The sequence below is a fragment of the Sturnira hondurensis genome, unplaced genomic scaffold, assembly GCF_014824575.4.
Source record: "Sturnira hondurensis isolate 20B ecotype Veracruz unplaced genomic scaffold, ASM1482457v3 Scaffold0022017, whole genome shotgun sequence".
NCBI lineage: Eukaryota > Metazoa > Chordata > Mammalia > Chiroptera > Phyllostomidae > Sturnira > Sturnira hondurensis.
In genome coordinates, this window is record NW_028094648.1 from 8,909,044 (window position 1) to 8,932,477 (window position 23,434).

General features: G+C 44.6%; 2 protein-coding genes across 6 annotated transcripts in view; both read left to right on the forward strand.

Moving 5' to 3' along the window:
• Positions 1-5,641, forward strand: part of NFXL1 (nuclear transcription factor, X-box binding like 1) — a 48,075-nt gene extending 42,434 nt beyond the window's left edge. For all 4 annotated transcript variants that reach the window (XM_037034081.1, XM_037034083.1, XM_037034084.1 and 1 more), the window contains 3 exons: positions 3,457-3,543; positions 4,318-4,371; positions 4,765-5,641. In XM_037034081.1, the coding sequence (XP_036889976.1) occupies positions 3,457-3,543; positions 4,318-4,371; positions 4,765-4,932 (309 nt within the window). In that variant the 3' untranslated portion in view covers positions 4,933-5,641. The remainder of the gene's footprint in view (positions 1-3,456; positions 3,544-4,317; positions 4,372-4,764) is intronic.
• Positions 5,642-12,152: 6,511 nt separating this feature from the next.
• Positions 12,153-23,434, forward strand: part of CORIN (corin, serine peptidase) — a 193,788-nt gene continuing 182,506 nt past the window's right edge. For both annotated transcript variants that reach the window (XM_037034235.1, XM_037034236.1), the window contains exon 1: positions 12,153-12,306. In XM_037034235.1, the coding sequence (XP_036890130.1) occupies positions 12,244-12,306 (63 nt within the window). In that variant the 5' untranslated portion in view covers positions 12,153-12,243. The remainder of the gene's footprint in view (positions 12,307-23,434) is intronic.

Below are 23,434 nucleotides of genomic sequence, written 5' to 3' on the forward strand. Positions count from 1 at the left end.
TCTTGCACTCTCCACTTTCCACAGCCTCCGCCTGCCAGCTGGACTGGCCTGGGGCCAAGAAATACCCTTGCTGTGCACCTTTCTAATCTCTCTGCCCAGCTGCACTCGGTGGGAGCAAACCGCTCCCTCAGTCCTTTCCCCTTGCTGGCAGGGCAGCTGGGCATGGGGTCCCTGGCCGGCACTCCTCAGCTCCCCTTTTAAAAAGTCTCTCCAGGCACTCCTACTGCAGCAGAGCCACTGTGAGCTTTCTGTACACACCACCTCTCCAAAAGCCAGAAGTCTCCACAGTCCCAGCTGGCTGTAGCCTGCCTCCTCCGCCTGACCCAGGTGCCTGTAAATGCTTATTTTAAAAATCAGCTTTGTTTGGCATTTCGTTTTCTGCAGTTTAATAGTACAAGATGATTTTGATTTTGTGTTAGAACCAAGTTCAGTGGCCTGCCCCCCTTTTTTTGGATAGAAAAAAAGGGTACTATGTTTGTGTTTGCACAGGAACGTATGTGGATAATAAAGTGAGTTTCATGGTTTAAGAAATAGTCTGGTCCTGGCCAGTGTGGCTCAGTTAGTTGGAACATCGTTTTTTACACAAAGTTTGAGGGTTTGATTTCCAGTCAGGACACATTCCTAGGTTATGGGTTCAATCCCTGGTTGGGACGCGTATGTGAGGCATCCAGTTGATGTGACTCTCTCACATCAATGTGTGTGTGTCTCTCTCTCCCTCCATCTCCCCTCCTTTCTCTCTAAAATCATTCAACATATTTAAAAAATTTAATAATAATAAGAACAATAAAGAAATGGTCTGGAATTAGCCTTTGTTGCTTTTACGAAACTTTTTTTGCCATCAGTATTATGTTTTTAAAATATTGTCTTGGAAAGACCTCACATGCACAGCGTTATAAAATCATAACATTCAAACTTGCAGAGAACTTGTTTTAATATAAAATAATGGTAAGAGGAGTAAGAGGGCAAAAACTAACTATTGGAAAGCTCAGTGGCAACAAATTACATATCATTAGGCAAAACTGAGGGTGGAAGATTCAAGTTTTCTGATGCCAGTGCGCCCGGGGCCGAAGGGTCTTTTTCCAGCCCTCCTCTTCCTTGACTTTACTGTCGACCTCTGGCTTTTTTCTCTCTCAGCTATAGTTGTAGCTCCTTCTTGTCTTGCTGTTTCTGTCGTCATTTCCAAAAGCTAGGCTCCTTTTTCTTGTCTTTAAATTTACTCTTTTATGTATCCATTCAACAAATATTTATTGAGAATTTTTTACTTTTATTGAGGATCTTTTCATTTACTTTCACAACTGCTACTATTATTTTCTGGGGTAAATAACTTCTGAATTTAAATTTATAGGCTTGACCTCATTTGGAGTTGAATTCTTAAGTTTTGGGTGTTTAAATTGGACCACCTTCACATGAAAATCAGTACTTAGTCAAGCCACTTGTATGCTGGGCTGTCTCTTAAGTTTTCTCACAGATCTTATGTTAATTGTCCAAGTGCAGTTTGCCGCCCATTAGAACTTTGGCAACAGCTTGTTCTTGGACAGACAGCAGCTTCATAACACACTTTCTAGCCTCTAATCATAATACTTCCCCAATCTAAGTTTTTCAGTGGTTCTTCATCCACTATGGGGAAAAAATAAGCATTTTTACAAGAAACGTGTACATATTCACAGACTCAGCATACAACAGAATCCATATTACCTTTCTTGCCTGTCCAGTCTCGTCCTCTAGCAGTTGTCTCTGTGAATGTGTCGCGTAAGTGCCCCGACATTTACACTCTAGTCCCCTTCTGTCTCTGGATATGTATATCTTGCTTCTGTGTAGAAAACAAGGTATTGGGCTGGTCAGAAAATTCCTTTACCACTTTGATCACAAGAACCCACTAATACTCAGTGTAAGCGCTTGTTTGGGAAGGTCTTCCTTGACTCCCAAGAGAAGAATTAGTGGCAGGTGCTTCTTTGCTTTCTTTGTACTAGGGTCTAGCATTTTCTCAAGAGCTTTGTGGTTCTAGGCATGTGGTTCTAGGCTTGTTTCCTCATCTGTGAAATAAAGTTAATACATAGATTTCTTAAAAGGAATAGAAGAGGGGATGCTTATATAGCACTTAGCACAATGACTGCTCTGTTTAGTAACATAGTATGTTTAATGTTTAATAATATAACAGTAGCTGCTATTATTATTAGTAGTGTAGTACTTATTATTATACTCTTTTCATTATTATGTCCCCTGTCCCTAACACAGCACTTGGCATGTAATGAGCACTCTGTAAGTACCTTTCAAATGAAAAAAGATGCCCTCCTTTCAGGCTTATAGACTTAATGTCCACAAACACACATTTTTGTCTTTAATATTTGCTCGTGATACTTTTTCTTTTGGGGGACTATCCTCAGAGGACAAGACTCTGTTTATTTTCAACATCTGCCAAAAGTGAAGAAGTAAAGGGGGAACACCCCTCTAATAACATTTCATTCTACAAAGTGTTTTCACTGAAGCATATGCACTTTGTTCATAGGAGTTGGTGATCTTAACTCTGGTAGATGTGAACTGAAAAACTAGAGTCTGAGAGTGGTGATGAGAGAGGAGAAATTGATACCAGGAGGGACCCTTAGAGCAAAAGCACATCTGGCAGCCAGAAATAGGGAATGAATAAGTGTCGTATGAAAGATCTATAAAATCAAAGCCTGAAACTGTTTAAAATAAGGACCACTTGATTTATTATAGCATAATACACAAATTGATCATAGTATTGCTACCAAGTCATTAAGAAAAAAGTACATTAGTTTTTGTATTTCTTTAAGGAGACAGTGAAGTGCAGATACAAACTGTAGGATGATTTTTATTTAAATTTAAGAAAGGTTTACGGCTTGAGAGGAAAATTTGTAGCTCTTTAGAAAAGGCTCTAGACTTGCACTGAGTTGGTAGCCACTAGCCACATATGTCTAAGTTCGAATTTTAATGAATTAACATTAAATAGTATTAACCATTATTTCCTGGATTTCACTAGCCACATTTTAAGTGCTCAGTAGCCATTTCTGGTTAGTGCTACTCCATTGGGTAGTGCAGATTTAGAAAGTTTGCAGTACTTCAGAAAGCAGTGGGTGGCACTGCTCTCAACATTTTATTCCCTGGATGTTTTAGAAGATTAACAAGAAATTTTAAAAACCCTGAAGTTTTCGCAGTGGTTGCACTCAGTAAATGGATGATTTTAATTTGATGGTATTTTTTTGTAATTAAAAAATAAGGTGATAATCACTCTTGGGACCAAGAAATTTGATGCTCACATCCATATAAATGGATATGTTATTGTCCATTTATAAATGGACTTGTTATTAAATATGAATGGACATGACTATTAAATATTTTACATAACTTTAAGCTGTTAGTGAATTTTTGTTTATGACATACAGTTAGGACTTTGAGGGGGAAATCTTAAATATAAAATGTGAAAATTTTTGTTTGTAGGAACTGCAGTGCAACAAAGTACGTGAAAATCAAATTTCAATAGAATGCGATACAACTTGCATGGAGATCAAGCGGAAAGCGTCTGAGGTGACGTCACGTTAAATACCCTCTTTGATGTGCCAGTGGCCTTTCCCTACTTGTGTTGTGCATTTCTAATGTGCTTGTTATGAATGACTAGAAATCTCATCTTTTTAGATTTTGTAATTAAAGCCTAGTTTTATAGGCCTACTCTGAATCCTCAGAGGGGCTTTTTATTGTCTAGTATGTACCAGATTTCCCATCCTCTGGACCATTAGTGCGTGTGCTCTCGGACATGGTCGTTCATCTTAATGTTAGTGTGAGCCTCCTGAAAATCAAGCTAAAATAATATACAAATAAGGTTTTAGGATTCTTTACTGTCTGTGTTACCTCCTGTGTTACTGTTTCCCTTACTCAGCCGTCTCAAAGAATAAATTCTTGATTTTGTTTGAAATTGAAACTAATTTCTCTTCAAGACATTTGAAGTAAAATGGTCAGTTTCAACTCTAGAAAGAGAGTGGTGTTTAATAATTTTGATCATAGCTTCTTAGTATGATTACTTGAGAGCAAAAATCTAGTTCTAAAAGCATTTCAGTTTATCCTATTGTAACTCTTCGAACCGGGGTCCAGTATCTGTTACAGTTGTTAAGTTGAAGTGTGTGTGTGAGGTACAACGTCTCACCTCAGGCCCACTCTGTTGGACAGCGCCTTGGTAACACTACCTTCCAGTGTAAAGCTTCCAAGAGTAGTGATGGTCAGTGCAGCTTCAGTGAGAAGATGTTAAAATTCTCTATAAAATTTGACAATCACAATGCCGGTTTACTTTTAAATGTCCGTACACAGATAAAAGAAGCAGAAGCCAGAGCTGCTCTTGAAGAGGAAAGACGAAAACAACAGGTAACTTGAACAAAATACCTAGGTTTGTGTTTCTTTGTGTCATTGTTAATTGTGTATGGTAGAGTCTCAGTGGATTATTGGTGTTGAAGTGTAAAACCAATGCCTATGTTTTAGGGCCCCCTGGTTTAGTCATTTCTGTATTTGGCGTCACAGTCAGGCCTACCGTCTGAAAGACTCTTCTGTTGCTCCCCACCTCCCTTTCCGCTTTCCCAGACTCTGAATTTGTTGACTACAGTTAGTAGTAGAGAGATTTAAAAAAAAATCAAATCAGTATACTTATTATATGTCGTTACTGTTAAAAATTTTCCCAAAATGATGTATTTTCATCTAAGTGGGAAGTTTTCAATTAATGTGTGGATTGGTTTTAATAAAAATAATACTGTTTTGTTTTAGGCTGAACTGGAGGCTTTTGAGAACAGACTGAAGGGCCGTCGGAAGAAGAACAGGAAAAGAGATGAAGTGGTGGTTGAGCTGACGCTGTGGCAAAAGTATAAATATCGTCTCCTTCCCGCGTGTGCCGTTGTGGTGTGTGTGTTCGCCTGGTACATAGCCCAGGGGTGAATTAAAGTTTTTTATCTGTTAATATACCTCAGATTGGATTTAAATATGTTATGTTATTAAATTTGGAATACTAGGAAGTGTATATTGTGCAACATGGTACACATTTGCATTCATGTCTCTGTTCTCTTCCATTTATTGTTAGAAGGATAGAATGTTAAGCTTTATCTTAATTAATGTATGGGAAGTGGCAGTGTAACCCTGTGGGACATGGAAAGCACGACTGAACTTGTAAACTGTTTCATAAGGCACAGTTAGTAGCAGGGTAACATGTCGTTCGTTGTGCTTCCTTGTATTAACATAGTCATTTCATTTACTATATGAAACCAAGATATTTTTTTCCCAAATTAAGATGAAACTGAGCCATATGTGCAGAAAGAGAAATGTTTCATAATGTTTTAGGTACTTACTTAAAGGTACTTTTCTTCATCATGTAATTTGTACTTTAAAACAATGATTCTCTAAAAGACCTCTTAAATTATAACATGAAGTTATATAATTAGATTCCAGAAATTGGTTTATTAGTGAGGAATTTTTATTAGTTATTGAAATAAATTTTTATGTAGTATGTTCCTCAGAGGAAAACAGAATTGTTTTCAAAATATGCCAGGCTATATTCCTCACATGTGACTATTTCTAGTGTAGGAAGCTTTCAACTGGAGTTGGCATGTTTTGTAAAACTTGTCTGTGTCTTTTCAAAGTAATAATAAAAGAAAAACTAATATTTATGAGCACTATGTGCTGAGCACAGGGCTTATGAGCTTTATGTACTTTATTCTCATTTTTCTTACTGTAACTAGATTTTATCTGGAAATAATTAGTTCTTATGAAATCGATCTGATAGAGAAATATCAGTAAGCCAAATCTGTTTGAATTGTAAGTCATTTTAAATGGTTTTGTTATTTAATTTTTGTATGATTAATGTTTTCATTAAAGTTTTTCATACCAAATTTGGAATCTAGCATATTTACTATTATCTAAAATATTCAGGAGCCTGTAGGTTTAGGCTAGGTATTAGCCTAAATATTTAAATTGGGGGAGTATAGCCTAAATATTTAAATTGGGGGAGTCCCTCAGCGATTGGTTCATGTCAGCTGTGACCTGAATGGCCTTCACTTCAAGATCTGAGGGGAAAGTCTATGAGGGAACGAAAACTACAAGTACAAGGTCCCTAAGTTGCTGGGCACCAGAAGGGCTGGTGTGGCTGGAGCTTAAGAGAATGAGAGGGAGAGAGGATCTAGGGCCAGTTCCTATGTGCTTACTAGACCAGGGTAAGGAACTGGGATTTTATTCTAGTCGCAGTGGGCAGCATTTAAATGGAGAGTAGTTACTAATCTTTTTTTTCATATGGCTGGCTGCTGTGTGGAGAAAAGACTAAGGGAGCAAGCATCAAAGCAGCGGGGGCGACAGTTGGGAAGCAGTCCGGGCTGGAGGTGCTGGTAGTCCTCAGGTTCAAAGGTCCGTGCCTTCAGTTCCCACGGGACCCCATTGCCCCAAGCGAGCAGCATGAGGGTGCTGCAGAAACCGCTGGACAGTGAGCAGAAGGGGGATGAACGAAACAGGGGTTTTTTAAGGTCAAAATGAAGTTCTATTTGTTGTAAGTACACCCATTTCCCAAGGGAAATAAAGCAATACCTGTCCTTTCTGCATCTGTCCGACCCAGTTGGAGGAGGTGTGGACAAAGTTTTCAAACAGCCACTGGGAAAAGATAAAGTTGTGACTGTGATGGCCATCATTTTTTAAGTCAAAATTAAATTCATCATTTCAAATGAACTGGTATCTTTGCTGAAATTGCCGAAGAAACTTTATTGAACAAAAGCATTAAAAACGTGTTTTCACTAAGAAGTCTGGTGCTTGAATTGTATGGTTATGAATGCTAAAAATTTTAAACACAGGTAAGTATCTGTGGTAATGTTTAAAGAAGACCTGTGAGGGCTTTTTGGCTCGTGACATTAATTTCAGGGGACTCAGGGGACTCCAGCAGTTTGCCCATCCTGAGACAGATGTCTAAGGTCTGAGGCTGGAGCTGACGTAAGGTCGCTGTGTGTCTTGTCTGGTCTGTGGAAGTTGCCCTTTTCATTGAGTGGCAGTGTTTCGGCCTCCCTCAGCCTGGGGCCTCAGGGCCACCTGTGAGGTTGGTGAGCTCCATGGAGGGAGGAAGAAGCAGAATACTGATTACTACCTCCGAGGAGAGATGCGACTGTGACCGGGGTGGGGGGAGCTAGGGACCCTGAGGCTGGCTGCTCTTGAAACTGCTCTTGAAACTCTTTTAAGGGACAGAGACCAGATGTCCATCTGGGAAACCATTTTCATGTATTTCAGAATCTTGCTTAGTTTTTTTCCAATTAACGTGGGGGCATGTATTGAAAAAGTGCGATGAAGAATTACCCACCTACAGCAGGAAATTCCACAGTTCCGATTCATTTAGTTAAAATGTCTTAGATATTCCTCAACTACTCTTACCACCGTCATGTGGCCATTGTCTGTCTTCCTCTAATACTTTCTCCTCACAGCACTAGATGGCACCTGTCCTTGTATTGTGTATTGTGTGTGAATCTTTTCTCTAGAACTAAGCTCCAGGAGGGCAGGGTTTTCTTTACCTCCAGTGGGGAAGGGCACCTGGCCACGTAGTAGATGCTGGGGATTGTTTTCCAGGGCTGCCGTAACAAAAGCCATGGTGTGGTGTGAACCAGCAGATGTGTCTTCTCTCAGTTCACAGACCAGCAGTCCGAAATCAAAATGTCAGCAGGGTCAGTTCTGTCTGGAGACTCAGGGAGAAACTGTTCCCTGCCTTTCTGCTAGCTTCTGGTTTGGGGCATTAATCCTTGAGTCTCTTGGCTTGTAGGCGCATCACTCCAATCTCACCTCCATTTTCAGTCTCTTATAGAGACGCTCTTTGTGCTTAGGGCTCATTCTGTTCCAGTATAATCTCATTTTAGTTAATTACATCTGCAAAGACCCTATTTCCAAATAAGGAAGTGTATAGTCTTAAGTTCCTGATGGACATTAGTTTTGGGGGAGGGACTCTGTTCAACCCACAACAGTGCTCAGTAAATAAATATATGATGGATGAATGAATGAATGAGTTCAGAGTAATTGTAGGCTATAAACTCCTTGGGTATTTTTCATTAGTCCTAATAATTGCTGCAGAAGGTAGAGGTTAAGAGGTCAGTCTAGTTAGTTGCAGATTGCCTGGGCTCCAGTTGTGGTTCTGAAACCGGAAAAGTCGGTATTGGTGCTGCCTGTCACCACCAAAACCCAGAAGCAGGTATGGGGATTGGATCTTTACTGGTGCTTCATGCAGGTGGCTGGCGATCTGAGAAGATGGTGGGTATGTATCCTAACAGACTGGCTTACGTTTCCTTTCAAGTCAGCCTTTTTAATGAGGAAGAAGTGTAGGTAAGGGATTTGGAATTCAGGAAAGAAGTTAATCAGATAAAAGCTGCAGTCTGGTAATTTCCCTAGCATTCTTTCCTCTGCTGACTGGTGGTTTTCTTTATCTGTGTCCTGGGCGGTGGTCTGCTCTCCCTGGAACACAATGGCTCGGATACAACGTTGATTACTCTCGGTCTCTTCTGGGGCTCAAAGGTCAATCACTCGTTGTCTCCTGGAATCAGGGTGGGCCATACCTTCCGCTCCTGAAACAATAGCTCTTTATATGCATTAACTACTCAGTTTACTAACTATCACCTTAAACTAAACTTTTCTAACCCCCGAGTTCCCCATCAGTTCTGCCATTTTCTAGTTGTGAGATCTTGGGCACTATTTTGACCGCTGTAAGCCTCAGTCTCCTCTAACAAGGAGAAACAATGGGAAGTGCCCGGTAAGTAGTAGCTATTATGCGCCTGCAATTATTTCAAAGCACTTTACATATTTAATTAATCCCTGTGATAGTCTAGGAAGTAGGTTTATTATTAGTCTCACTTCAGAACAGAAGAAACTATGTTTCAGCAATTAAAAACAGAATATATGTGTCAATTTGTGAAGTCCCTGGAACATAGGGCTGAGAAACTCTTAGTTATAATAATATAATGTGACTTAATCTCATAACTTCAAGACTCCTCTTGAAAATTTATTCATACTCGGAAAAGAAAAATGTGCACCGAGGCACCTCTATTGCTCACGGGGTCATTGTCACTGAGCGGGAGCTGGTCCCAGGAAGACCAGGCAGGATGCGGGCCAAAGCAGGCGGGGCGGGGGTGTCTTTGGGCAGTCAAAATGCAGGATGTGCCCCGGTACTGCGGGAAACATTAAATAAGCACCAGGGGTGTGAGGGTGCTAAAAGTACAACTCCTTTGGAACTGTTTATGAGCTGGTTCTTATTACCTTCTTCCCCATGACCACGCCTGCATGTTAGAGTAGGGGATTGATGTCCCAGAAATATTATATATAGCAAACAGAATGTCTACATGGGCTACTTCGATCATGTTTTAGTGTGCTGGAATATTACTTAAGATATTACATTGTCTTCACCTTTTAATTACACTCCTCCCTGTGTCAGGTAAATGTCCAATTTACTTGTTTCTTGCTTTGGTTTTTTTTTTTTTAAGGTTTTATTGGTTATTTTTAGAGATGGGGAAGGGAGGGAGAAAGAGAGGGAGAGAAACATCATTGTCTGAGAGAAACATCCATTGGTCGCCTCTCTCACTCCCAACCAGGGACCTGGCCTGCAACCCAGGCACAGGACCTTGACTGGGAATCAAACCAGTAACCTTTCAATTCACAGTGGCACTGAATCCACTGAGCCACACCAGCCGGGGTGCTTTGTTCTTTTTTTTTTTTTAAGGCTTTGCATTTTCAGCTAAAAAAAAGTCACATTCCAACTCTTTGAAGCCAGTCCTACATTATTTGCACGTGTTTTCCATAGTTTATGCATTTCTGTGTTTGCTTAATGTATGTATTCCAGTAGACTGCATGTTCGGGGGGGGGGGGGGGGGGGACTCTATTTTATTCATCTGGTGGCTAGCAAATCCTCAGTATTATCTGAACAAATAGCTGAATACATAAGCCATGGGGAAGTCTACTCACTGCCTGCCTATTATCATCCTAGGATTCTGGCTGCCTCCCTAAGATCTTTCTTTCTTGTTTTCATATTACCTTTGTTTATAATACTAAGCACTGAGTTGGTCTGTAATATATGTAACCAAAGTTTGATCTGTGAAATCACCCTTTCCCAAGGTATATTCACTACCTTTCAATTTTTCCATAAATCTTTTTAAAATCATTTTATTAGTTGGGTTGATACTTGAAATGCTAGATGATAATTTCAGAGGGAAAAATGTTTCTTTTTGTAAAATTGAAGTATTTCAAAAAACTAAGTGATGGTCTTCACTTTAAGTGGAAAGGCAAATGCATCAAAAATCTTAAGGAATAATTCAAATAGGTCATTGGAGATTACTGTGAGGCTTCTAACATTTTTATGATTCCTTATGTTATAAATGTTACAAAGAATATAAAAGTAGCTGTTTATCCTCATGAAAAGAATAATATCTCAAGTGTCAACTCTGGTGCCACTGGGAACTAGAACTGGTTGGGTTTTCTTGCTGAAGGAAGTTTAAGGAATGTTTTTTACATCATCAGTGCATTCATTCAGCTTCAGTCCTGGGAAGAACACAGGGCAGTAGTGGGACAGAGAAGGGAGACATCGCCTCTGTTGGAAACTCGCTGTTTAGCCGCTTCAATTTCACAGTTCCTGTAGCACCGCCACTAGAGGGCAGAATGTGGAAGAGGACCGAGGTGAAACAGAAACACTTGGCCTGCAGAAACCTTGAGGATTGAATCCAACCCTCCTTTTATCAATAGCTAATTGTGGCCCAGAGAGACTAATGATCTGGTCAAGGCAGCGCTGTCAGATACATCGCCTCCTGTCCCGATAATTTCAGGCTGGCGCCCCTGTGGCAATGACCTGTGATTCGGGACTATCTGACTGAGAACGCACCCCGAAATGATGTGGCCTCTGGAGAATCCCAGCTCAGCGCTTGCTGGCTGTGAACCCTTAGGTTGGTTACTTCGAGACTCTAAATCTTCTTCATCTCTAAAACAATAATAACATCTACCTCGTAAAGTGGTGGTAGGACTAAGAGAATGCACGTGTCGTGTTTAATACAGAGCCGGTGACTAAGCTTAATTTTTGTGAATTATGATAGATGTCAGATTTTGTATTTCAAATCTGATGTTTAGAACATGGACAGAATCGGTTTCAACTATTGTTCTGTCTTCTCTACTTTCTCATCATTTCAGAAACAAAATTTAGCAAATTCCCTCCCCACCCCCTCTATATTATTTAAGGAACAGGTGTTTGGTACATATTTTGTTGACCGTGGTGGCCTTCTGCAGGATAATGGAGATGGCTTTATAACCTCCTGAGTCATTTTTGAAATTTCCATCAGATCTTGACTAAAGTTGGGTGCAAAAAAACCATTACTAAGAAAGATGCAAGAAGTTTTTTGTTTGTTTTTTTCCTTTTTCTGCCGGACACTTGACCACGGTCTGGTGCTCCAAGTGAAAATCTAGACCTTACCTGCTGTAACTACCTGCAGTACCTCCTCGCTGCCTGAGGGGGGCGGCTGCTGGTGAACACCGGAGCGCTGGTTCCCTGAGGTCCAGCCTGTGGGGGCTCTCCGTGAGGACCAGGTTTCTGGGAGCAGGCTGGGGTCTTCCCTCTCCCGGAGCCTCAGCGAAGTCTCAGGCAGTCTTGCAAAAGCAGTTTATTCACTAAACGGGTAACAGAAGGCAAGTTTCCATTTGCTTAACGCAAATAATGCTCGCCCTCCTAGACACGTTAAATGTGGCCTTTAATTGCCAGTGTGTGCGGTTATTTTGATTTTTATTTGGCTGCGCCCTAGCTGAAAGGAAAGGCTCTAGGGTATGGTAAAGAGGTTTTGGAGAGCCCAGAAACAACCCCTGTGCTCCCAACTACTCGTTCTCCTTCACCCAAACTTTCAGGGCTCATCTTTTTCGTGCTGCCCTCGGGAGGTGTAAGTTTGGGGGGGGGGTAATGGGGGAGGCAGCATCTGACTTGGCTTGGAGTTTGCCCCAGAAGAGTAACTTTTTTGAATGCAGAGAGGTGGGGTTGCAGAGAACCTGTCATTAAGGGTTCTTATGGGTGGGACCCGGAGCCGGGAATGAAGAGGGAGTGGTCCGCGGGTGGGATCTGTTGATCAGACAAAATGTAGGGGCCCGGTCCCTTGAAGTTCAGCCAGTCTCTTCCTGAGTGAGGAGCAGGGCACGCGGAGTTCTCTCCCAGGGGCACGCAGGGGAGAGAAAAGCGACCGAGACAAGAGTGGACAGAGGAAAAAGCGAGATACGTTCTCCATGAAACAGTCCCCTGCCCTCGCTCCAGATGAGCGCTACCGCGGAGCCGGGGCCCGGAAGCGGGTAAGACCCATGGAGCCTGCTCTGCGGGCAAACTGGTCGGATGACCTTTCAGGCTGATGAATTCAGGGTTAACCCCTCTTGCCTGTGCTCCCTCCTCCCTTCAGTTGCCTCCTTCTTTCCCAGCCCCGTGCGAAGCGCCCTGCAACCAGTCCCAGCGCTCACGCCTTCCTCCCCAGTAGCCTAGCGTCCCAGACACTCCCAAGGTTCAGGGGCTGGGTTTTCGTAAGCGTTCAAGTCCTGTTGGTCCGGAGACCCTCTCCCCTTAGCAGGAGTGATGGCAGGTCTCCTGCAGAGTCCCTCCTCCACCCTCCACACATCAACTGGTCTCTCCGCGCGCTGGGGCGCCCGGGGAAAATGCAAAAGGAACCAGAGCTAGGGAAGCAGCCCCTCGGGGGTCCCCGGCTTCCTCTCTGCGCCCCAGTTGCCTACTCCTGGAAGGACTGTGCAGCAGCCTCGCTTGCCCCAGACGTAAGCCTCCTTCAACCATTGCGCGCGCCTCAGTCTGGTCCCTTGCAGAGCCAGGACTGGCCCTAGGTTTCCCTACGACCAGCAGGTACCCGGAGATCACTGGATCATTCATTCTGAGTGTTGGCATCTCAGGATCAGTTCCATTTTCAGGGTGCTGGGAATTCCTGTGTCCTCTGTGCACAAACTTTGTCTCCAGCGCATACCTGCCCGGACACCCGGGCGCCGGCTGCCGGAGGGCGCAGATTTGAGCTACTCCGGGTTTGGCGGGCTCCTTGTCCTGGGAAAGCTCCTTGTCCTGGGAAGTGAGGTCTCCTTCGGGAGAGGAAAGGTAGGGAGTAACACCACGGATGGTCCCCACTGCCCCGAAGCCCCAGGACCTGGTTCTAATTTGCAAGTGCTTTCTTTGGTGTCAGGACGGTCCCAGCTGCACAAAGCCAGGGAGGGACTGGTGACCGCTCTGTGCTGTAGGGACTGAGGACTGCACCGGTGGGAGGAAGGTGGTGTGCGGGATCCCGCTGGGACTCATCCCCCTGCTTCCGAGGCGGGCAACTCCAACTTCTGGTGCCTCCTTCTGGGGCCGGTGGATGGCAGTGCAAACGCTTCTTGTGCTGCTGGTAATTCCCGAGCTCCAATCCTGGGAGCTCACAGTTGGAAGCTCATCAGGGAAGCTGCAGAGCTGGGCATTCCCAGGGAATCTGTCCCTGAAATTCATTAAAGGGATGCTTTCCTTCCACGGGGAACTTCTGAGAACAATACACTACCGCAAACAACTCTTGCACGAGTTTTTTTTTTTTTTTGTAATGTACTGATGGAAGCCAAACTTTGTAAAGGAATGCCCAACTGCTACCGGACAGGGAGCGAAATCAGGACTCACCGGTTATCGTCATCCGGACAGAGACATTTTAGCTGAAGGTGTTGAAATGAAAGGTGATGGGAAACATTCATTTTTGACATAACCCAGAGAGAATGAGAAGAAACAATGAATTTTTAAAAAGTTTCAAAATCAGTTTTTGACTCAGTCACGATAGTATTTAGTAGCTTGTTGTTATTGGGCGCCAATAATTTTGTCGTGTGAAATGACACTAACAATCAGCCTCGGAAGCCAGGTTGCTGCGGGGGTAGAGGAGTGAGACTAGACGTCTGCCTAGACAAGTGCGAGGGCTGGGCAGAGCAGCCGGGGTTTCCCCAGAATCCTTTCCAGATCATGGAGAATTGCACTAGGATGAACTATTTTTAGAGTGATTTGGGTGTGGAATCACATAAACCTCAAAACCTCGAGATGCTGGAAAGCTTTATTTAGGGGAAGGGGCCTCTTCCCAGAAGGTTCCTTGCAGGATAGGATTGCAGTCTGATGATGAAAGACTCAGTTAACCTTCCAGGAGGTTCAAGAGACAGGGATTACTTTATTAATCTCACCAAGTACATTTCCAGGCATAGTGAAGCTTTTTTAAAGATACCAAATTAATCACACCAGAAACCCTCTTACTGCTGCAGAAATCTTCATAGCAATGGCACACAAGGATGGGGCCTCCGCACACAGCAGCTGCACTGTTGTTTGGGGAGGCCCTGTTTCCCAGCATGGCCTCCTGGGGATGTAAGCGCATCCCAACTTGATGGCCCTTAGTTGCCCTTCTCTGTTGTTGGGGGCAAACGGGAGGTTGTAGGAGGAGCCCAGCAGCCCTGTATCTCCAGAGAATTGGCCTCGCCACTCTCTGAAACCTGTCTTTCAGAGCTCCATCCTGTTGGTGAGGTATTCTGTTGACCATTTCCCTCTTTCCCTTGCCTCCTCCAGCCTCCCTCCACGGGAAGACGTGGCCTCAGGCTTTCTGAGCATCCCTGCTGCTGGGGGGAATGGGAGCTCTCCGACGACCAGGAAAGCTGTGATAGGAAATTTTTGCTGAAGGTGTCCAAGGAAGAAAGTTTTCTTTTTTAAAAAATATATTTTATTGATTATGCTATTACAGTTGTCCCATTTTCCCTTCTTTATTCCCCTCCGCCTTGCATACCCCCTCCCACCCACATTCCCTTCCTTTAGTTTATGTCTATGTTAAACATATAAGTTCTTTGGCTTCTACATTTCCTATACTGTTCTTAACCTCCCCCTATTTTCTACCTACCATCTACACTACTTATTCTCTGTACCTTCTCCCCCTATCTCCTCTTATTCCCCTGTTGCTAACCCTCCATGTGTTCTTCATTTCTATGGTTCTGCTCCTGATCTAGCTGTCCTCTTGGTTTGCTTTTGTTTTGGGTGTGGTTGTTAGTAACTGAATTTGCTGTCCTTTCACTGTTCATATTTTTTATCTTCTTTTTCATAGGTAAGTCCCTTTAACATTTCCTATAATAAGGGCTTGGTGATGATGCACTCCTTTAACTTGACCTTATCTGGGAAGCACTTTATCTGCCTTTCCATTGTAAATGATAGCTTTGCTGGATAGAATAATCTTGGATGTAGGTCCTTGCCTTTCACGACTTTGAATACTTCTTTCCAGCCTCTTCTTGTCTGTAAGGTCTCTTTTGAGAAATCAACTGATAGTCTTTGTTAGAAACTCCTTTGTAAGTAACCATCTCCTTTTCTCTTGCTGCGTTTAAGATTCTTTCCTTATCGTTAATCTTGGATAGTGTAATTATGATGTGCCTTGGTGTGTTCCTCCTTGGGTCCAACTTGTTTGGGACTCTCTGAGCTTCCTGAACGTCCTAGAAGTCTATTTCCTTTGCCAGACTGGGGAATTTTTTCTTCATTATTTGTTCAAATAAGTTTTCAATTTGTTGCTCTTCATCTTCCCCTTTTGGTGCCCCTATGATTCGGATTGGAACATTTAAAGATGTCCTGGAGGTTCCTAAGCCTCTCCTTATTTTTTTTTTGAATTCTTGTTTCTTCATTCTTTTCTGGTTGGATGATTCTTTCTTTCTTTCTGGCTCATTGTTGGTTCCCTGTACAGTTTCCTTTATTTCACTTAGCATTGCCTTCATTTTTTCATCTAATTTGCTACCAAATTCAACCAATTCTGTGAGCATCCTGATTACCAGTGTTTTGAACTGTGTGTCTGATAGGTTGGCTATCTCCTCGTTGCTCAGTTGTATTATTTCTGGAGCTTTAATCTCTTCTTTCCTTTGGGCCATTTTTTTTTATCTCGTCGGAAGTACCTGTTACGTAGTGAGGGGTGGAGCCTTAGGTATTCACTAGGGTGGGGCAACCCACCTCGCTGCCTTCTGATGTCTGTGTGGGGATGAGGTCGGAGAGGGAACAATGGCAGTTGCTCCACTTTCTGCGGGATATCAGTCACTTCCCCTGCTTCCCACAAGCAAACTGGGTCCTTCTGGTGCTGATTCCCAGGTAGATTGGCTTGTGTCCGTACTAGGACCCTGTGGGTCTCTCCAATGAACTCCCCTGTGAGGCTGGGAGTTTCTCTTGCTGCTTCCTCAATCCCCGCGGGTGTTTTCAATCAGTGGTTTGAGGTTTTATTTCCTGGCACTGGGGCCCTGGGTTGGGAGGTCTGTCTCGATCTCCAGGTGTTCCTCCTGGCTTATCCACATGGAATGTGGGACCACCCACTCTACCAGCTGCCACCTCACCTGGTCCACCAGCCACTGTCTCCACAATCCGGCCAGCTGCAGCCTTGCCCGGCCGCTCCACAATCCACTGCCTTGCTGGGTCCTCCAGCGCTGCTTTGCCTCTAGTCCTCTGCCTGGCTGCCCATCTCTGCCCCTCCTGCTGGTCTGGATGGATGTTTCTTCTTTAACTCCTTGGTTGTTGGACTTCCATACAGTTCGATGTTCTGTCATTTCTGGTTGTTTTTTGTTTTTAAATTGTTCTCCTTCTTTTGGTTGTACAAGGAGGCACAATGTGTCTACCTACGCCTCCATCTTGGCCAGAGGTCGAGCAGATTTTCTTTAATGTGCCGCTGTTGCCTTAGTAAGCTGCTCACCAAGTACACATTCCTGTATCCTGTTTTCTCCCTCACTGTTCTTGGCATTCCGCTGTCTGACCTAGTGGAAAGTGGGGCTGGTTGGCTAAAGGATACTGACCTCTACAGAATATTAGACGCACACTAAGCTCTCAAGGACCCCCACCCCCACCCCAGACTCGCCTGTTCTTCACAATCTACTCAGACAAATGCACACATGTGCACACACAGTTTTGTGTTTTAGAGTATTCACAGAGGGTGAGAATGGAAGAAATCACAAGAGTGAAAAGTACCATAGGTGACGTGCCTTGGTAGGATACAGTATGGATTTTGGTGTTAAAGCTTAGTTTCAATTTCTTCAAAGCTGCAAAGCCCTGAGCCAGTCAGATAATCTCTCTGGGCTTTGATTTCTTTATGCATCAAATGTGGGCGCTACTCCTGACGACCTACAAGGACACCGACAGGACTAAGGAAATGATTATGTCCTGGAAGTACTACCGGTACCAGTTGTGCCTGCTCCGAAGGCTCCCTAACCTGGCTGTAGTTACGGAGCTGGTCCCATCTCGGGCTCGGAGCTGGTCCCATCTCGGGCTCGGCGAGCCTCCCAGGCCTTTCTCCAAAGCCAGCCTTTCATGAGTCTAAAATCTGGTTCCTGTTAGCCACAGGAGATGACTGGGATTAATCAAAAGTAAATCAAATTAAAGTTTTGCTGTTTTAGTCTTACTGGTCACATTTCAAGTACTCGTAATCACAGTGGATACTGTGATAGACAGTGTAGATCAGGGGTGTCAAACTCATTCTCACTGGGGGCCACATCAGCCTCGTGGCTGCCTTCAAAGGGTTGAATGACATTTCAGCTCCTTAACTGTTTAGGAGTAGTTACATTTATACAGACCTAAAATGTTTGGGTCAAAATTTACTGAGAGTGTTCAGTTTCTTCAGGTTCAGAACTATCACACATGGTCAGTGCTCTGCCTCTCTGTGTAGGATCCCTTCCTGAACTTATTGCTGTTCGACAGACTACACATTTCACTTCGTAAGTTTGATTATTTTTCTGCCTCCTTTTGCTTAAGACATAAGTCCATGGAGGCAGAGATTTTTCTATGGTTTTGTTCATTGCTAAGAGAATGTCTGGCATGCATTTGGTACTTCCTAGCAGTTCGTGAATGAATGGCTGTGCAGAAGTGTATTTGGCACCAGCTAAGAGAGATGGATGCTGTATTAGTTTCCTATGGCTGCTGTGACAAATTACTACAAATTAGGTGGCTTAAAATAACAGAAATCTATTTGCCACAGTTTTGTAGGCTACAAATCCAAAATCAACATGTCAGCAGCACCAGGTCCCTTGAAGCTTCTGGTGGTTGCTGGAAATCCGTGGCAGTCCATGGCTTGTAGCTGCATCGCTCCAGTCTCCGCCTTCTTAGTCACGCATCCTTCCTCGCTGTTCTGTGTGTTCTCTCTCCTTCTAAAGACACCAGTCACATGGGATTTAGGGCTCACCCTAATCCAGTATGACCTCACCCTAACAAACTACGAAGGCAAAGACTATTTCCAAATCGGGTCACGTTCTGAGGTTCTGGTGGACATGAATGTTGGGGAGTGCGATTGCAGCCAGGGCAGATGCAGAGAGAGGATCCTTTCCCTGCCCTGATGTTTCTCTAGGGATTTACTCTGCTCCTGGGACTTTGCTAAATCTGCTTGGGAATAAGTCCAGTCCATAATGTGTGGTATTTTTGCAGACAGGCAATCACCATGCAAGTTGGCAGATCTTGTGTGCTTTCCATGTGGGCGTGGAAAGGGTACGTGACATGCTCCCCTTTGGATTGCTAAGTCAGTTGCCCTGTCTCTGTCCCCAGCCCTGCCTCTGCTTCTCAAAAAGAGCCGCCATTGTCCTGGAGGACTGGCTGTCTGTTGGCCTCATCCCCGAGAATTCTGCAGCCCTGTTTGCTCAGCACAGAGCTCAGCTGAAGGGTGCCATAGATTCTGCTTCCCTCTCAGCCAAATGCTGGCAGTTACGCCCATCAACTCACTCTACAGCAGCTGTTTGAACATTCTCCTATGGTCCATGTCCACGTGTCCGAATCATCAGAGTCGATGGTGACAAGCACAGGGTCAGTGTTTGATGGGTCTAGAGAATCCAGGGTGGTTCTGTAGGTGATCCAACTTGCCTTTCAATATCAGTGCTGGAACTCTGTCGGCAGCTCAAGGGGACAAAGGCCAGTCTGCCAACAGGCTGGCTTAGGAATAGGGCAGAGAATACAGGGCTGAGTTGCAGACTATTTTGGTGCCTTAAATGGCCAGTTTGTGCTTAGCCCAGGGCTCCTTTGAGCCTTTAGGCAGAGAGTAGTTGAGGAGTACCTTTGTTTCCGGCACTTGGGCAAGTCTTATAGGAAAGTCCTTAGGCAGCTGTGGAAGTCAATGATGTTGGTCTGTCCAAAACTGTGAAGGTCATTCTGCCGGTGTCACAGCAATGCAATAAAGGTCGAAAGCACCAGGAAATCTCACTCTGGGCTCTGTGAACCCCATAAGCAAGGGAACATCTCTATGAACGGACCAGTGTGAATTTTCCTGGCGGGGGCACCGTAACACCCCAAGAGGTTAAGAGCCATGTGTGGGACCTAAATAATTTCAACTAACGCAAATTCAATGACACAGGCTGGACAAAAAACGGACTAGATTCATCCATTTATTCAGCAAACATTTAGGTGCCAGGTACAGTTCTAGGGACATGGGGTATTCCAGTGAGCAAATCAAGATTCTTATACCTGTGAAGCCTAGTTTCTAACTAAGTAATACATGCTGAGTCAGGAAAGCAGGGAAGAGAGAGGCCTTTGCAGTGATGAGTCACATGGCCCGTAGTTCTGTGTGGTCCCCTGGGGGGAGAGCACAGAAGAGGAGGGATCTGCCGTTAGTTTCAAAACCCAGGCGCCTTTCATACGAATCCATCCTGCAGTCCTCCACATCACCCAGTGTTTAAAGATCGGTGTGCCTTTGTCCTCTAACCTCAGGCCAATTCATCAATTTGATACTCAGCTGATGAACCCAATCTATCTCTGGAAAAACTGACTCGTGGGACTTATGGAGAAAAGCTATATGAATCTCCAGTGTGGCACCTTCCTGAGGATTTTCAGGGATTATTTTGACTCTACCTTTGAGGTTCACCCTTGTGAGCCTATTTCAGAGCCTCATCCTGCAAGCGGGACGCCACCCTTCTGTTGTGTGGTTTGGAAATCAAAGTCGTGTGATTTTACCGAATATTTTTTTCTCCGTGATCCCTGAGAACGATTTGGTCCAAGTAGAACAGCAGCAGAAATGGGCGTTCTTGGCTTTATCTGGTACTAAGTTGCTATGAGACTTTACAGAAATCAGAACATTTCGATCCCTGTGTCCTCGTGTGCAAATGAGGTAGTTGGACTAGACACCCTCCCAGGGTCTGAAATTTGAATGTCCCAGAGGAAATGAACAGTTTGTTGTACACTTTCACTTTTTCTTTCCCTCCTCCCTTGCCCGCTGCATCCTAGCTGAGCTTAGCTTGCTTGTGTCTTTGTGGGTCTTTCCTAATTCTTCTTACAGTGACTTCTGCTAAACTGCCCACTTGCCTGTTCAACCCCAGGGGAGATGGAGCCAAAGGAAATCTGATTGCCAGAGCCCAGGTTTTCTGGGGGTATCTTCTCTGGTTACAGGTCAGAGCTGAGCATTTGACCTATGCATGCGGCTTGTGGGTAGCAGAAAGATGTCGTTGGTGCAGGGGCCTTCCAACCAGTGGCCCAGAGTCCAGTTGGGAGCCAGGTGCCTGTCTGGGTGCAGCTGACGAGGAGTTTGACACAGGACACAATCTTCTTTCTTGTCGCTACTCAGGACACATTCAAAGTTAGAAAATAAGAAATAAGAGAAGTGTGTTCAGAGTGGCAAAGGAACAGAGTTTTCAGTGAAAGAGACAGAATTCTGGGATCTCTGAAATTTAGGAAGATTGGAGACAAAAACAAATCAACTCAGGAAATAGTGCACCTGATTAAATCATTAAACCCCAAACAGGTAATAAGTGCAGGATAGCCCTGGGCACTGAGGGCTCAGGTCCTTGTTTACCACTTATTAGCTGGGTGCCCCTCCAGCAAGTTAGTTTCCCTCAGGCTCAGTTTTCCTCTGTGAAAAAAGGGAGCACCTATTCCTTCCACGGGGATGTGATCAAGGTTTCAGTGAAGTAACGGTTTATGAAGGTGCTTTGTAAGAACACGTGTCGTTAGATAAACGTGTGGGGTTTTTTTCTTGTTTATTTTTTTTCTAGGGGAGAATTTAGTGCTTCGCATCCCTAATATAATATCCCTTTTGATTTGACATCTCAGTTCTGCGTGGTTGCTTTCAAAGCCTAATGCACGACAAACATAAAGCAATTGAAACTTAACACCACCCTGCCACATGGGTAGCTTAAAATTTTCTGGTAGCTACATTTGAAAGGCAAAAAGAAACAGATAAATGTAATTTAAATAATTTATTTAATGTAACGTATCTAGTATTTTATCGTTTTAACATGAGATTAATATGAAAATTATTAGTGAAATATTGTACTTCCTTTTTCTTCACACTAAGTCTTTCCATTTCAATACTCTTGCAGCAGTCTCAGTTCAGATGAGTCACATTCCACGTGCTCAGTAATCACCCTTGGCTCGCGTCTACCCTATTGGATGGTTTAGGGTCACAAGGCACGGTCCAGGTCCACTCCCTGGACCTGTAAATACCTCCTTATATGGCAAACTGGACTTTGCAAATGTGGTTTGTTAAGGATTTTGAAGTGGGGAGGTTATTCTGGATTATCCGGGAGGGCCTGATGTAATAATCACCGTGTTCTCATAAGAGGGAGGGGGTCGGACAGAGGAGAAGGCAATGAGATGATGGATGCAGAGACTGGGGAGATGTGCTTTGAAGATGCAAGATGGGCCCCCAGCCAGGGAACACAGGCGGCCAGTTCTTGGGAGCCGAAGAAGGCAAGGAAACGTATGCTGCCCCCAGAGCATTCAGAAGGAACCCCCCGGACTCCAGCCCAGGGAGACGGGTTTCAGACTTCTGACCTCCAGAGCTGTAAGAGAATACGTTTCTGTAAGGCACTGTTTTTGTTTTTTTTTAAGATTTTATTTATTTATTTATCTTTACAGGGGAAGGAGAGAGGGAGAGAAACATCAATGGTTGCCTTTTGTGCGTCCCCTGCTGGGAGTTGGCCTGCAGGGAACTGGACTACAACCCAGGCATGTGCCCTGACTGGGAATCAAACCGCGATCCAGAAGGCCCGCGCCCAATTCACTGAGCTACACCAGCCAGGGTTTTATTTGTCTTCAGAGAGGAAGGGAAGGAGAGAAGGAGAGAAATATCAGTGTATGGTTGCCTCTCATGAGCCCCCTGCTGGGAACTGGCCCGAAACCCAGGCATGTGCCCTGACTGGGAATCGAACCGCGATTGTGTGGTTCGCAGGCCTGCGCTCAATCCACTGAGCTACACCATCCAGGGCTACTGAGCTACAGTAGCCAGGGCTGGCACTGTGGCAATTTCTTATAGCAGCAGTGGCAAACAGATATACTGCTAATATTCTAACATTAACATCATTTTCAACGCCCTTTGGAGAAGGCGTTCCTCTGGCTGCATTGTAGACGGCTACAGCTGGCTGCGTCGCAGCTTGGCCTCGGGTACGCATGTGCAGTTGTTCCTTGGGTCCGTGAGCATTACTGCCCTCCGAGAACTGGCGTCTGCTTCTCACTCGGAGTCAGTTGTAGCCTTTGTTAGCAAACACTCTGTCTTATCACTACCCTTGAGGATGAACAGAGGCGAATGGTTTTGCACATTAGGGTACAACACACTGGATGAAAACAACGACTTAGAAAGTGACTGGCTCTCTTTCCTATCTGCTCAGTGTTTTTGTACATCTAAAAATGTGCGACATACAGTGCTTATAATTAAAGAATGTGCTGCTCTCTGGGTTTGGTGGGGATTAAGTTAAACTCGAGTTCCTTTATCTATGAGTGATAGTGAATGTGTGATGAGGCCAGTAATTCTCAAAATTTAACATGCACGAGAGTGCCCTGGAGAGTCTGATAGACTGCAGATGGCTGGCCCCGCTGCCCAGGCAGGACCAGCTTGTTGGTGGGTGGGTGGGGGCAGCAGGAATTTGCATTTCTAACCAGTTCCAGGTGATGCTGATGCCACAAGCAGGCAGGTAGGCAGGTAGGTAGGTGTGGAACAGAGCCTCCAAACACCCGGCCCGCGGCAGGTACGCCCAGGCCTCACCTCCACCAGTGCAAGGAAGGACCCCCAGGGCTGCATTCCCTCCCCGACCAGGGTGAGGGCACACAGTCCTTTTCCAACAATAAGCTCCGTAGTCACTGCTAAGGAACTTCAGAGTCAGCACCGCTCCTCTGGCTTGGCTCTGTTTTGTGTCTCCCGCCCTGAGGTCTAAAGTAGACGACAATCCTGAGATCCCCAAGTCTCAGCTAAAAATACCTCATTTGCCGCAGGCCAGCTGACTTCTCAGATTTCCCAGCTGGAGTGAATCCCCCAGACCCAGGGCTGCCCCCACGGAAAGTCAACCAGCAGAAAATACCCCATTAAAAATAGCCCTGGGGAGGCCCCTCAAAGCTCTCAGACCCAGCTGCTCACTTGGGGCAACGAGTTCTGGGGGTGGGAGGATCAAGCCAGGAACCACGGAAGGGTTGCCTGGCTGAGCCCAGTTCCACTCCCTGGAAGAATTAGGACACACCTTGGAGACC